Source organism: Culex pipiens, chromosome 3, assembly GCF_016801865.2.
Source record: "Culex pipiens pallens isolate TS chromosome 3, TS_CPP_V2, whole genome shotgun sequence".
Classification (NCBI taxonomy): Eukaryota; Metazoa; Arthropoda; class Insecta; order Diptera; family Culicidae; genus Culex; species Culex pipiens.
This window is the reverse complement of record NC_068939.1, coordinates 68140571-68154058: the sequence shown is the minus strand read 5'-3', so window position 1 is coordinate 68154058 and position 13488 is coordinate 68140571. Positions and strand designations below refer to the sequence as shown.

General features: G+C 37.2%; 1 protein-coding gene across 1 annotated transcript; it reads right to left on the bottom strand.

Annotated features, from left to right (window-relative positions):
* Window positions 1-6443: 6443 nt before the first annotated feature.
* Window positions 6444-7218, bottom strand: LOC120424657 (uncharacterized). The gene is made up of 4 exons (XM_039588830.2): window positions 7060-7218; window positions 6884-6989; window positions 6695-6821; window positions 6444-6627 (listed from the first exon to the last, which is right to left on the bottom strand). The coding sequence occupies exons 1-4, from the start codon at window positions 7112-7114 to the stop codon at window positions 6547-6549; spliced, it is 369 nt and encodes a 122-aa protein (XP_039444764.1). The 5' UTR covers window positions 7115-7218; the 3' UTR covers window positions 6444-6546.
* Between the last annotated feature and the right edge of the window lie 6270 nt (window positions 7219-13488).

The window sequence follows — 13488 nt, the reverse complement described above, 5'->3', positions numbered from 1 at the left end:
CAAGAGCTTTGATTGTGTGCAAAATTGAGCCAAGGCAAAAAATTGTCAAATATTTTATAATTTTATTCTTTCTCAGTCCACATTCTTCAGGCGACCGAAATCAGTCATGGATTTGTTTTAAAATTTAGATAAAATGCGGTAGATGAGACAGTGAGTGTGTGTGTGTGTGTGTGTGTGTGTGTGTGGGCTTGCAAATTTTACTGTGTTTGTGTGTGTCTGTGTGTTTGTTACAGTAAATGACGAGCAGCAAAATCAAATGTAAATTAAAGGAATTAGAAACATTTACCCATTTTGAGCCAATTTTGCTTCTCATTAGTAAGTGCATTTCCACCTCCCCTTCACAAAAACAATTTTAGATTTGAAGAATAACTCTTTCGTGATTGTGTTGTTGGCCCTGAAAAGGGCCGTTTGAATTCATAAGCGGTGTGCCGGCAGATTTACAATGCAATCCGCGACTGATCCGGGACAGTTCCGGCTGTTTTTCAGCTTTTACTTTTTCTTCCTTGTTGGCCCGAACGAGAGTGAAGAACACTTGAAGTTGCTCTTCTTCTCTGCTGCTCTCCTCTGCTGGTGTTGCTCTTCTTCTCTGCTGCTCTCCTCTGCTGGTACTGCTGCTGCTGCTGCTGCTCCGCGGTTCGACCTTCACTCGTCGGTAGTCCGGATAGAATGAAGAGGCTTCTGCGTTGGGATTTTTCTTTTATACTTTCGCGCGAGCCAGATTTTGCGCTGGAGGGTGGAGTCTCCATTGACGTAGGCGGTTCATGCGTCCCCAATTCTGGCGCATAAATATGATTGCTTTGCAAGCCATTCTTAACTCATTCGAACGGAACGAAGCAGCAAACAACGAGCAGCGAGCAAAGCCAGCAGAATGGACGATGTACATGGCAACTTTGCACCATTATTTGGGCTGCCTCCCATTGACCCTCGGACGGAAATGTTAATTTCCCCCAGAATTCCATTCGTTTTCATCCGACCGCACAACTGCGGTGATCGGATTAAATGTGCTGGAAATTAATATTTCCTTTTCCTTCAATTATATAAAATCAAACGGCCCTTTTCAGGGCCATAAAAATATTCACGAAAGAGTTATTCTTGTCAATTCTAAATTAAGGTTAACATTATTTATTATGCGTAAATTTTCACTGAGCCTAATCATTATATTTACAACATTTAAAAAACCACTGCAACCACTTGCATGTTGAAATTATCATGTGCTGTGTGTGTGGCAAGCAAGCAAAATCAAAAGTCGAAATTTATTACAGTCGACTCTCTGGCTGTCGATCTTCTCGATATCAATAATTCTCCATCTATCGATGAATTCTTCAGTCCCTTCAATCTGCATACTTCAATTATCTTCATTCCTCGATATTTTTCCTTGCTTGAAGGATCTCTTCCTCGACGGTCCCTTGGATTCTGTTTGCATTAAAAATCTCTTCCGGTTGTCAATAATTTCACTTTCTCATGGCTTGCATAGACATTTTTCTTGGCGAAACGAAGCTTTGAAGGGTATTTGACATTAGTTTGTTTTTGTTTGATGGACGTTGCCATGTTTCTCTCCCATAGCTGGGTCGTTCTGTAAACTGATGATTCTCTTCCTCGACGGTCCCTTGGATATTGACAACCAGAGAGTCGACTGTACTTTCACTTCTGCTCTGCAGAGCGCTTAAATTATGAAGCATTATGACGCCTAGCGTCGCAGGTTTGAAATCGGGCTGCTTGAATTTTTGACCGTCGCAGATTTGAGGTCCCCTGGTGGTGACCGCTGCTTCTGCAAACGCTCATTCGACGGTGGACGATATCTTTAAGAAAGAATTTTGAGGGCTATTTAGGTACTTGAATGTCCCGTCCGTGGAGGGGAAGCTCAGTTGTTAAGTTCCATTTAGCGTGTACCAACAAACAGGTGTGTGTTTGTGTGTGCACGCACATTCTGAACGCTAATTGATTGCTCTTTTGTGGAAAGGACTATCTGAAGTCCCAAAACTGGCTACATCTGCTGCCGAGGCAGCCCGACGTCCATTTTAAGCGCGCTTTGGTCGATTTAGTGGTCTCGGGGTTGATTAAACTTTGCTAAGTCCGAGACGATTTTAGGTACTTGAATCGAACGTCCGCGGAAGGGAAACTCGACGCGTAGAACCCAATCAGCGTGTACCATCAAACGGGGAGTGTGTATGTGTGTGAGGACGAGCATTTACTACTTTCGCGGGAATGCAAGCTGATTTTTTTTTCAATTTTAAGAAATAACTCTTGGTTATGGATTTCTGCCAGCAAAGTGCCATTTAAAGCATCTGGCTGTTTTAACTTCACCGGGAAGCTCAACGCAGCGCACGAAATATAGCATCACATTTGGAGGCCGCGACGTGTGCATACGAACACACACTCCGTCGCGTCCCAAGCCCACCGAATCGAAGTCGTGGCGTGGAATCGAAGTCGTGGAGAGAGAGAGAGAGAGAGAGAGAGAGAGAGAGAGAGAGAGAGAGAGAGAGAGAACCCATCCGAGTGTAACAAAATTAATTCATTTTGAACACTATTCTGGGTGCTTCATTTTACTTTTTCCACATTACCAGGATTTTTGAATATTCGAGAATAACTCTTTCGTGAGGGTATTATTGGCCCTGAAAAGGGCCGTTGGTTGGTGGTAGGCCATTACGGCAAGCACAAGTGTTGGCTCCCGCGCCTCTATTGCTGCGGCTTCGTGTGCAACACGGTGGTCTCCTCCCGCAGATTCGTCCTCTCCTCCCGCAGATTTTCATCCTTTGGCCGCTTCTTCCTCCGCTGCACCGAGTGCATTTCTTGTTCTCTGCTGCTGCTGCTGCATCAGGAGCTCCGTCCGGGTCGGCGTCACCGGTTTGGGGGAGCGGGGTGAAGGCAGCTCGCCGAGCTGTGAAATCCGTCACCCCGCGCGTCCTTCCTTGGTTCCGTCCCGCAATCAGCAGCAGCAGGTCCCGAATCAGCAGCAGCAGGAGCTCCTTCCAGGTCGGCGTCCAAAATTGATTTGACTTGATTTTGTATCGGCACCTCCTTTTATATCAAATCGTTTTGGCGTTTGACGAAGCAGCAGCACAAAAGGAATAAATCGCCAAATTGTGTCAAGGCCAAACGCAGGCAAGGCTTTGGGGGCGGAGTCAAGAGAGAGAGTGTGCGCGTGTGTGTGTTGTGTGCGTGCTTGCTTGCTGTGTGGAAGCAGTTTTATTAATTTAAACTCAGTTTTTAAGTGCTTCAACTAAATTTCATGGCCATTAATTAGGTATATTAAGAAAGCTTGAAATCTCCCCTTTCGTTTGGTGGGTACCACTTTTACGTGTGTTGAACAGGAGTTGAGATATTATTGTTGCAAATCTTGCAGTCGCGTTTATTTTCTTTTCGTTACATTTCGCTCCGCGAAATTTTGGATTGCTACCCTGTATAGAGCCCTAAGACGAAGTTCTTCGTCAAAATTTTGTTCTAAATGAAAAAATGACCCTTCTGGGACAATGTAGATTCGAAAAGTACATTAAATTTCCCATAAAATGACATGTTCCAAAATTTTTTACAGTCGAGTAACGGAAAATGGGAGAATTTTTAAAACTTTTTTAGTGTTTTTTTCGATGAAAAATACGTTTTTTCGGAATTCTGAGTACGCCATCAAATCGGGCGTCTAATTTTACATAAAAGTCCCTTTGACACCAAATTTCTATCTCATCACCGTTTCAGGCTGCAAATTATTGAAAAACACCTCTTTTTTCGCATGTTCAAAAATGGAAGGGGTCGTACCGCCCCTCCGTCACGAGATATCAAAAAACGGACCTCGAATTCGTGATCAGGGACAAAAGTTACCCCTTAGGACAAAGTTTCACGCAAATCGAAGAGGGGTCGGGGCAACTTTTCCCGATTTCGTGTGAGTTGGTAGAGAATTACCCAAATGTGACATCCTGGAACAGAACTGCTAAAATCTAATAAAAACACAAATTGAAAATATTGAAATTGAAAATTATATTTGTTATGTTTTTTAAGCCTAAAATCATATAACTAGCTCAATACTATAAATTGGTGACAATCTAAACTTCAACTTAAACAAGGACCGCAGATTGTAGATAGCTTAAGAGCAGTTCTCTCAGATTTCGGTCATTCGATTTTTTTGTATTTTTGGGCAAAACAATATCTTTAAAATGTTTAAACCAAGACTAACATTTTAAAAGAGCGTAATATTGAATATTTGGCCCTTTTGAAATGTTAATCTTGATTTAAAATTTTGTTTTCGAAGAGATCGGAAAATTTCACGAATGTTGCATATTTTAACATTGTAAATTGGACCATTAGTTGCCGAGATATCGACATTAGAAAATGATGGGTTGTTTGGGTGAGACTTGGAAATCATCACTTTTCATGTTTTTAAACCTTTGCATGGCAATATTCCAGCAACTGAGAGTCGTATCAACAAAGTTCAAAAAAGCAAAATATAGAGAATTTTATCAGCTCTCCAAAAAAAAAATCCAAAGGTAGGCAAAAATGTGCACTTATTTAAAAAAATGAAAATCTGCAACTATTTTGAAAAAAGTTACTTAAAAATGGCTTTAACTTGAAAACGGTGCACTTAATCAAAATTTCACTTTAGTACTTTTTGATTGCAAATTTGATTCAAAATCGAAAAGTGTTTGTGACCAATATTTCGATTATTTGAAAAAAACAGTATTGACAACCTGGAAATTTCTGAAAAGTTGGCATTTGATGTCCTCTAAAATATATCAAAAAATGAAAAAAATAAAAAAAATGTGTTTTTTGCAAATCAAGTTTTAGTGACAAAAAGTTAAATAAAAAATCATCAAAAAAAATTTACGTGTATCATTTTTATCAGTGTAGTCCATATCCATACCTACATTTTTACCGAATATACCAAATCGATCAGAAAATTCCTTCAAAAGATACAGATTCTGTTATAAATATTTTAATCGATTACAGTTTTTAAAACATGATTCGAAAGGCTCCAAAAATGTCTTTGAAAATGTAAAAAAACGGCATCAAATAAAATTACATTCAGGTAACCTTAAATTTAGATAAGTATTGAATTTGGTCAAAATTGGAACTTCAGTCTAAACAAAGAATCTGGAGCAATAAATTTAGAAATCAGTGTACTTACTGTTTTGTTCTGTTTCTAATCAATTAAAAAAATCAATACGCTATGCAAAAAAAATGGCTTCAACAGCTGTCTTAATTCTATAGATTTATCCTGATTTTCCTCAGATGCCGTTATTTTGGATAAATTATGAAACATTTTTTTAAATAACAAATTATTAATATACGTAAATGTTGTATCCAGTGTTTAAAAAATGTAGATAAATACTAAAATGTTATCAATTTTTCCTAAAAGTCAGTGTTGGAATTCGAGCGAGAAGAAGGAAAGCATTTCTCGCTCGCAAACGAGGGAGAGAAGTTGTAGTACTTTTCTCTTCTCGCTGGCGTTTCGTTCGCGTTCTCACTCTCGCCGCTCTGGCTAGCCGTTCGTCCCAAGCTAGCAATTTGTTTATCAGGCTTATGATTGCGAACCAGGCGATGGTATAGAGGTGTAACTTCAATCGCTGTGTTGTTTTTTGTTCGTTTCCAACACGTTCAACTTCTCGCGAACGGGCAATCCTGGCTCGGGAGAAAGCCCGTTCGCGAGCGGAGGAAAGCACGGGCAATCAGTGATTTTCTCTCGGCAGCTCGAGAACTCGAGAGAGAGGATTTTTTCTCGCGAGAGCGCGAGAATACCAACACTGCTAAAAGTTAAATTAATGCTGATTCATGAGGAATTAATAATTTAATGTTATACAATTCTTATCTAATTACTAACTATTCAACTGATCAACTTTTTCACCACCTGTTCAGAATGTTCAGACCAAAATGTTTTATTTTTCTTCCAATTTCGGGAAAATCATGGATTCTACGTCCAATTTCCTTCAAAATTGAGTCTAAGACCGACCCTCTAAGATTTGTGGTTCCTGAGTAATCGCCGTTTGAAGACAGGGGTTTCGCTCAAAAATCGCCAAAAAGTCGATTTTTTGGGAGGGTACAAAAATGGGAGGGGTGGTCCGATTTGGATGAAATTCGGGATTTTTGCATGTTTTGATAGTCTCAACAGCTCTGCCAAATTTGGGCAGAATCCGAGATGGTAATTTTCAAGTGCTGTTCCGCTTCACATTGATTGCAATGTGATAAAATCCAAATTAATTACATTAAAATTTTACGTTATCTGGATTTGTATGGAATAGACACAACAAAACATTCAAAGGAACCCATAACAAGCCAAACAAGTTCTACTATGCATCGAAGCATAACAACTGCTGTCTGCTATTCACGCAGCACTGCCTTAATCCAAGTTCATTGAGCGATGAACTCGCCGCTGGTTGGCGTTCTTGTCCCATCTGACCTTGAAGCAAGATCCGACATTGCCTTCCCACACAACCAAACTCAAAACAGCGCTACGCAGACAAGTTTTAGCATCTCTTGTTTGTTTATTCTCTTAGCACTTTTGTAAATTTTTATCACTTGTTCCTCTCTGTAGAAACGATAAATACTGCAACAATTAAGCACTTAAGACATCTTTAATAGCTGCGGAACTGCTGCAAGTAACACAATCAGACAACTGAAGGACAGCTGGACGGTAGAGGAGGCCTAAAAGTAGATTTTTTTATGTAATTAATATGCTACTTCTGCATATGATCAGCAGAGGATCACTTACCGATTTGGCAACGGACACAGAAGACGAACCCATTCCATTGTCCGACTTGTAGATTGTTGTCTGAGCAAATCCATTCTTGTTACTGTCGGTATGCTGGGACACTATATTGGAGTTGTCGAAACCGGGACTAAAACATAGTTAATAATTGGATTAAAATTTTGTTATTTAAAAGCTTCAAGCAGAACTTACGGTACAAAGTTAGGGAATCCAGGAAGGTTAGTTTGTTGGGCACTTCTCGGAAGACGAGCTAACGGTTCCAGAGCAACATTTCCTTTATTCAGCTGAACTTCATTGGCTGTTTAAATAGTCAAGAATAGGATAGTATTACTCACTTAATTTCACTATGAATCACTTCGTGCACCTACCAAAAACTCCCACGAAAACCGCTGCCGCCACCAAAAACAGGCCTTTGATCATCATTTTGATGTTTGTCGTTCAAGTTCCGAACACGAAATGAACGCGAATCGCTCGTCCAAAAAAGAACTCCAACTTGTCATTAACATGGTGCTGTTAACGTTTGTTGGCCCCAGTTCAGTCAGTCATCCAGCGTAGCACACCTTTGTTTGTGGTGCTTTCAAGGGGATCTTCGTGGTATGGAGTGTCGTCATCATGATCGTCTGTTACATCGTGCTAAGAGAAGACCGGCTGGATCGTGGTGCGATGGTGTTTGTGTGCTGGAGTTGTTGTTTTGGTGGAGTGAATCATGCGAGAATGGTTGAATGACTTCCATAACTGGGGGAAGTGCGTAAGTTCTGTTTACGAAAATGAATCACTCGAGTGCTGGAAAGATCGCCCTTATACGAAATTATATATTTTTCATGTGTGTATTGAAAAAAAAAAGTTCTACATAAAAGTTTTGATATTTTCATAAAATCGACGCCGTCGTGCTAATTTGTCGTACGTGCATTTTTGGCCAAATTGAGTTAAGAACGCCATTTTGTGCATTACATCTCACAATGCCACATCTTTTGACCTTCACAGATCCCCAAAATTCGATTTCAATCCTAAGATATTCAGTGAAAACCAAAACAGCTCCGAAAATTTTTGCCACTTTTCATATAAAAGTAGTTTCAATCTTGTCGTGCTATCTTGTGACTCCCTGAAAATTGATGTAAGTACGACAAAAGGCCAAAGGGATTTCAGGTCAGGATGCGTTTGACGCACGTACAAGCTAGACTACCGTAAACATTTGTAATTATAACTCGGGACTCCAGCAACCAACTTCAACCAAACTTCGGGACAATGTACAGAATGGTCAGCCAAACAAAACGTGTTTGTTATTGTTTACATTGCGTGCTCTCGTTTTTGTTTATTCAAGGTTAAACATTAAAACGCGTTTTCTCGGAACGTCAAAATGGCGGGTGCGACAAGATAGCACGACGACGTCGAAATGTTAGAAAATGAAAAGGCAGTAAGGCTGATGCAAATGTTTTGCAATGTTAATGACAAGGGTTCGTTCAAAATTATGTCCATCAAGAGGGGGAGGGGGGGGGTCTGAGGTTTGTGACAGTCGCTGTAAAAAGTATAGGAAAAGTGCCTGACGGGGTAGAACTACCCCAAGTAGTTCTCTATGATTTCACAGCTTTTCTCGCTATTGAGCAGTTCTCTCAGATTTTGGTCATTCGATTTTTTTTTTCGTATATTTTAATCCGACTGAAACTTTTTTGGTGCCTTCGCTTTGCCCAAAGAAGCCATTTTGCTTCATTAGTTTGTCCATACAATTTGCCATACAAATTTGGCAGCTGGCCATACAAAAATGATGTATGAAAATTCAAAAATCTGTATCTTTTGAAGGAATTTTTTGATCGATTTGGTGTCTTGGGCAAAGTTGTAGGTATGGATATGGACTACACTGGAAAAAAATGATACACGGTAAAAAATTTTTTGGTGATTTTTAATTTAACTTTTTGTCACTAAAACTTGATTTGCAAAAAAAAAACACTATTTTTAATTTTTTTTTATACATCAAATGCCAACTTTTCAGAAATTTCCAGGTTGTGCAAAAACTCTTTGAGCGAGTTAAGAATTTTTGAATCTGATTTTGAAACTGATTTTTTAAAAAAATCGAAAAATTGGTCGCAAAAAATTTTCAACTTCATTTTTCGATGTAAAATCAAATATGCAATCAAAAAGTACTTTAGTGAAATTTTGATAAAGTGCACCGTTTTCAAGTTAAGGCCATTTTTAGGTGAGTTTTTTGAAAATAGTCGGAAGTTTTTCATATTTTTAAATTAGTGCACATGTTTGCCCACCTTTGAAACAATATTAATTCTCCGCCAACTCACACAGCAGTTGCCCCGACCCCTCTTCGATTTGCGTGAAACTTTGTCCTAAGGGGTAACTTTTGTCCCTGATCACGAATCCGAGGTCCGTTTTTTGATATCTCGTGACGGAGGGGCGGTACGACCCCTTCCATTTTTGAACATGTGAAAAAAGAGGTGTTTTTCAATAATTTGCAGCCTGAAACGGTGATGAGATAGAAATTTGGTGTCAAAGGGACTTTTGTGTAAAATTAGACGCCCGATTTGATGGCGTACTCAGAATTCCGAATAAACGTATTTTTCATCGAAAAAAACACTAAAAAAGTTTTAAAAATTCTCCCATTTTCCGTTACTCGACTGTAAAAAATTTTGGAACATGTTATTTTATGGGAAATTTAATGTACTTTTCGAATCTACATTGTCCCAGAAGGGTCATTTTTTCATTTAGATCAAAATTTTTCATTTTAAAATTTCGTGTTTTTTCTAACTTTGCAGGGTTATTTTTTAGAGTGTAACAATAATCTAAAAAGTTGTAGAGCAGACAATTACAACAATTTTAATATATAGACATAAGGGGTTTGCTTATAAACATCACGAGTTATCGCGATTTTACGAAAAAAAGTTTTGGTCACCCGCGACAGACACGGACGACGAAACAAAGAGAAACGCAAAAAGTAACATTTTCAAAACTTTTTTTCGTAAAATCGCGATAACTCGTGATGTTTAGAAGCAAACCCCTTATGTCTATATATCAAAATTTTTGTAATTGTCTGCTCTACAACTTTGTAGAACATTATTACACTCTAAAAAATAACCCTGCAAAGTTAGAAAAAACACGAAATTTTAAAATGAAAAATTTTTTTCCTAATGAAAAAATGACCCTTCTGGGACAATGTAGATTCGAAAAGTACATTAAATTTCCCATAAAATGACATGTTTTAAAAATTTTTACAGTCGAGTAACGGAAAATGGGAGAATTTTTAAAACATTTTTAGTGTTTTTTTCGATGAAAAATACGTTTATTCGGAATTCTGAGTACGCCATCAAATCGGGCGTCTAATTTTACATAAAAGTCCCTTTGACACCAAATTTCTATCTCATCACCGTTTCAGGCTGCAAATTGTTGAAAAACACCTCTTTTTTCGCATGTTCATAAATGGAAGGGGTCGTACCGCCCCTCCGTCACGAGATATCAAAAAACGGACCTCGGTTTCGTGATCAGGAACAAAAGTTACCCCTTAGGACAAAGTTTCACGCAAATCGAAGAGGGGTCGGGGCAACTTTTCCCGATTTCGTGTGAGTTGGTAGAGAATTACCCATTACACATTCAATATATATTTAACATTCAATATTACGCCCTTTTAAAATGTAAGTCTTGGTTTAAAAATTTTGAAAATATTTTTTTCGAAACGATCGGAAAATTTCACGAATGTTTCATATTTTAACATTCACAGAAAAAAAATCATGGTAATATTACATCTGGGAAGGGGTACATCTTTTATGTCAGAAAAAAGGTGTAATTTTACCTTTAGAAATGTGTAATTTTACCACTTTTCTTGTTTAATGTCACTTTTTCAGTCTAAATTGAGGTAAAATTACATCATAAAAGAGGTATTATTCAACCTTCCAAAATTACAGCTTCCAAATTTACATTATTTTTTTCTGTGTTGAAAATCGGACAATTGGTTGCTAAGATATCGACATTACAAAATGGTGTGTTGTTTGGGTGGGACTTAGAAAACATAAACTTTCCTGTTTTTAAACCTTTGCATGGCAATATCTCAGCAACTAAGGGTCGTATCAGCAAAGTTCAAAAATACAATTTTCTCAGCTTTTCAAAGATATTTTTTTCAAAGATGGACAAACATGTGCACTTATTAAAAAAATGAAAAACTGCGACTAATTTCAAAAAAGTCACCTTAAAATGGCCTTAACTTGAAAACGGTGCACTTTATCAAAATATCACTAAAGTAATTTTTGATTGCAAATTTGATTTTACATCGAAAACGAAGTTGAAAAATTTGTTCGACCAATTTTTTGATTTTTGGAAAAAATCAGTTTCAAAATCAGATTCAAAAATTTATAACTCGCTCAAAGATTTTTTGCACAACCTGGAAATTTCTAAAAAGTTGGCATTTGATGTCCTATAATAGATATCAAAAAATAAAAAAAATATAAATAGTGTTTTTTTGCAAATCAAGTTTTAGTGAGAAAAAAGTTATATCAAAAAAAACCAAAAAAAAATTTTCCTTGTATCATTTTTTTTCAGTGTAGTCCATATCCAAACCTACAACTTTGCCGAAGACACCAAATCGATCAAAAAATACCTTCAAAAAATACAGATTTTTGAATTTTCATACATCATTTTTGTATGGCCAGCTGCCAAATTTGTATGGAAAATTATATGGACAAACTAATTATGCAAAATGGCTTCTTTGGGCATACCAAAGGCAACAAAAAAGTTTCATTCAGATTAAAAAATACAAAAATTAAAATTTTAAGAAAAAAGACCGATTTCGTAGAGAATTGCTCTACTCTTAAGTGATTGAGAATTATTAAATCCAAGATGGCGGTCAAAATGGCGATGATGAAATATTGAAAACATATATTTTTTTATTTTAAAGGCAATTAACCATTCAGATTTTACTAAATTGGGGACACAGAAATTTATGTTAAAAGTAAGAAAATAAAAAAAATACGATTTTTTATTTGTTCGTGACTCGATTATCCGAAGTCCCCTAATTAGCCTGTGGGCCGATTTCCAATGTTAAAAATTGTAGCTTTTGTGGAATTTTCAGACCTCTTCAATAAAAATAATTATGGAATTTTATCAATACTTACCTTTTTACAGGTCTAAAAATAGATAACTAAAATATTTTAAACCAAATTTAAAAAAAAGATATATTTTTTTTAAAATGATCAGAAAACTTCGCAAAAATTCACCAGAGGTGCTTTTCTTTCAAGATTTATTTAATGAACTCAATAAACCTTTAAAAAATGACAATTTATTCCTTAGCCCATTTTATCGACAATTTTATTCTCGAGTCATTTTGAGCAACTTTTGTTCCACGAGAAACTTTACTTCTCTTGTTCTATGTTTTTCTTGTTTCATCTTAAGTATTTTTATGTGCATTTATCTTGTTTAATTTAAGTTTGTTTCTGATAGTATTTGGCTAACTCTACTACCATCTATCATTTTTTTTAAAGTCACTTTTTCAATGTTTTGCTTATTTACATTTTTTTTAAATCTGGAATGGCATTATAATCATTTAAATTGTTTATAAATGGTTAGAGGCATAGGCTGGAACAATACAAAAATCACTGCAAACTTTTTTACATATATTAAAGAAAATAAAAGTGTAAAACACAGTCAAAGTTTTGGTAAAGTCGCATAAAACAAGTCACAATCCCGACCCAAATTTTTCTTAAGTTTTAAAGAGTTCTTCTTTTTAATGCTTTTTAAAGATCAAAAATTGGTTGAAAAATAGATTTTTGGTGATTTTTTAGATCGATTCCCGTCTAGAGGCGGGGTTGGGTTGTAGAGGGCAACCATAACTTGAAAACGGTAAACTACACCAAAAAAATTGAAGTATTTTTTGAATGCAAATTTGATTATGTATGAAATATAAATGTTTGATATTTTTTGTGTCAGGATTTTAGATATTTTCGATATTTTTTTTCTGTTGTTTTTTGTTTTGTTTTTGTGTTGAGAGTATTTATTGGTTTTGCGTAGTTGGAATGAGCTGGATTTTGAAACGATGAAATTGATTTGGCGTTAAGTTTTAAGAAATGTAACAATACATTTTCATTTCACCTAAATTTGCAATCTCAGAACAGCAGTAAACACATCCAAGCTCATTTTGTAAACGTCTAATGGTGACATCAATTGACAAAATTATTAAAATCCACTATCGCCAACGACACCCGTTGGACAAGGAATTTAAATTAAAATTAAACATTTATCATTTTCCAAGCGGACCATAAAGCTGTCCTAGCCGAGTCCCTTTCCCCGTAGCCACAGACAAGAAGACAAGCGGGTTGAGGAGAGGCTATAATACGATTTATTTCCTGCCGCACTCCTGATCCCTCCAACTAGAACTCCTGTCCTAGAAGTCAGTTGTCTCAGAGTGGCACTTCCTGGCTGAGAGGGTTGGCAGTCACACACACACTTGTGGCCTCGTTTAGCCGGCCATAATCTGGCAAGTTTCAGAAGCCATTCATAAAGCGATGAGCCACCACTAGCCATAAGTTTTGCCATGGAGGTTCCAGTTCTGCTGGGCCAGACTCCATCCATCTGTCCCGACCAGCGCCAGACTGACCTGATGTACCTACTAGCAGAGAGGAGGTTAGGGGGAGGTTCGGACGACCGTAAGTGTGAAGGAGATTCACATTTTCCACGTGATTAAATATTCAAGCTAAAACAGGATACAATCTTTTACGAGAGAGGCTGACCAAGTGGCATGTATGGGCGTGCTTGGAACGCCCTGAACTCGAAATTGAAAGTGGAAAGTTGCACTTTAGTGGCATGAATGT

Coding starts and splice junctions, on each gene's coding strand:
- LOC120424657 (XM_039588830.2), bottom strand. CDS start 7,114: ATGATGATCAAAGGCCTGTTTTTGGTGGCGGCAGCGGTTTTCGTGGGA. Junction 6,990..7,059: donor GGTTTTCGTGGGAGTTTTTG/GTAGGTGCACGA, acceptor CTATTTAAACAG/CCAATGAAGTTCAGCTGAAT. Junction 6,628..6,694: donor CTGTGTCCGTTGCCAAATCG/GTAAGTGATCCT, acceptor ATCTACTTTTAG/GCCTCCTCTACCGTCCAGCT.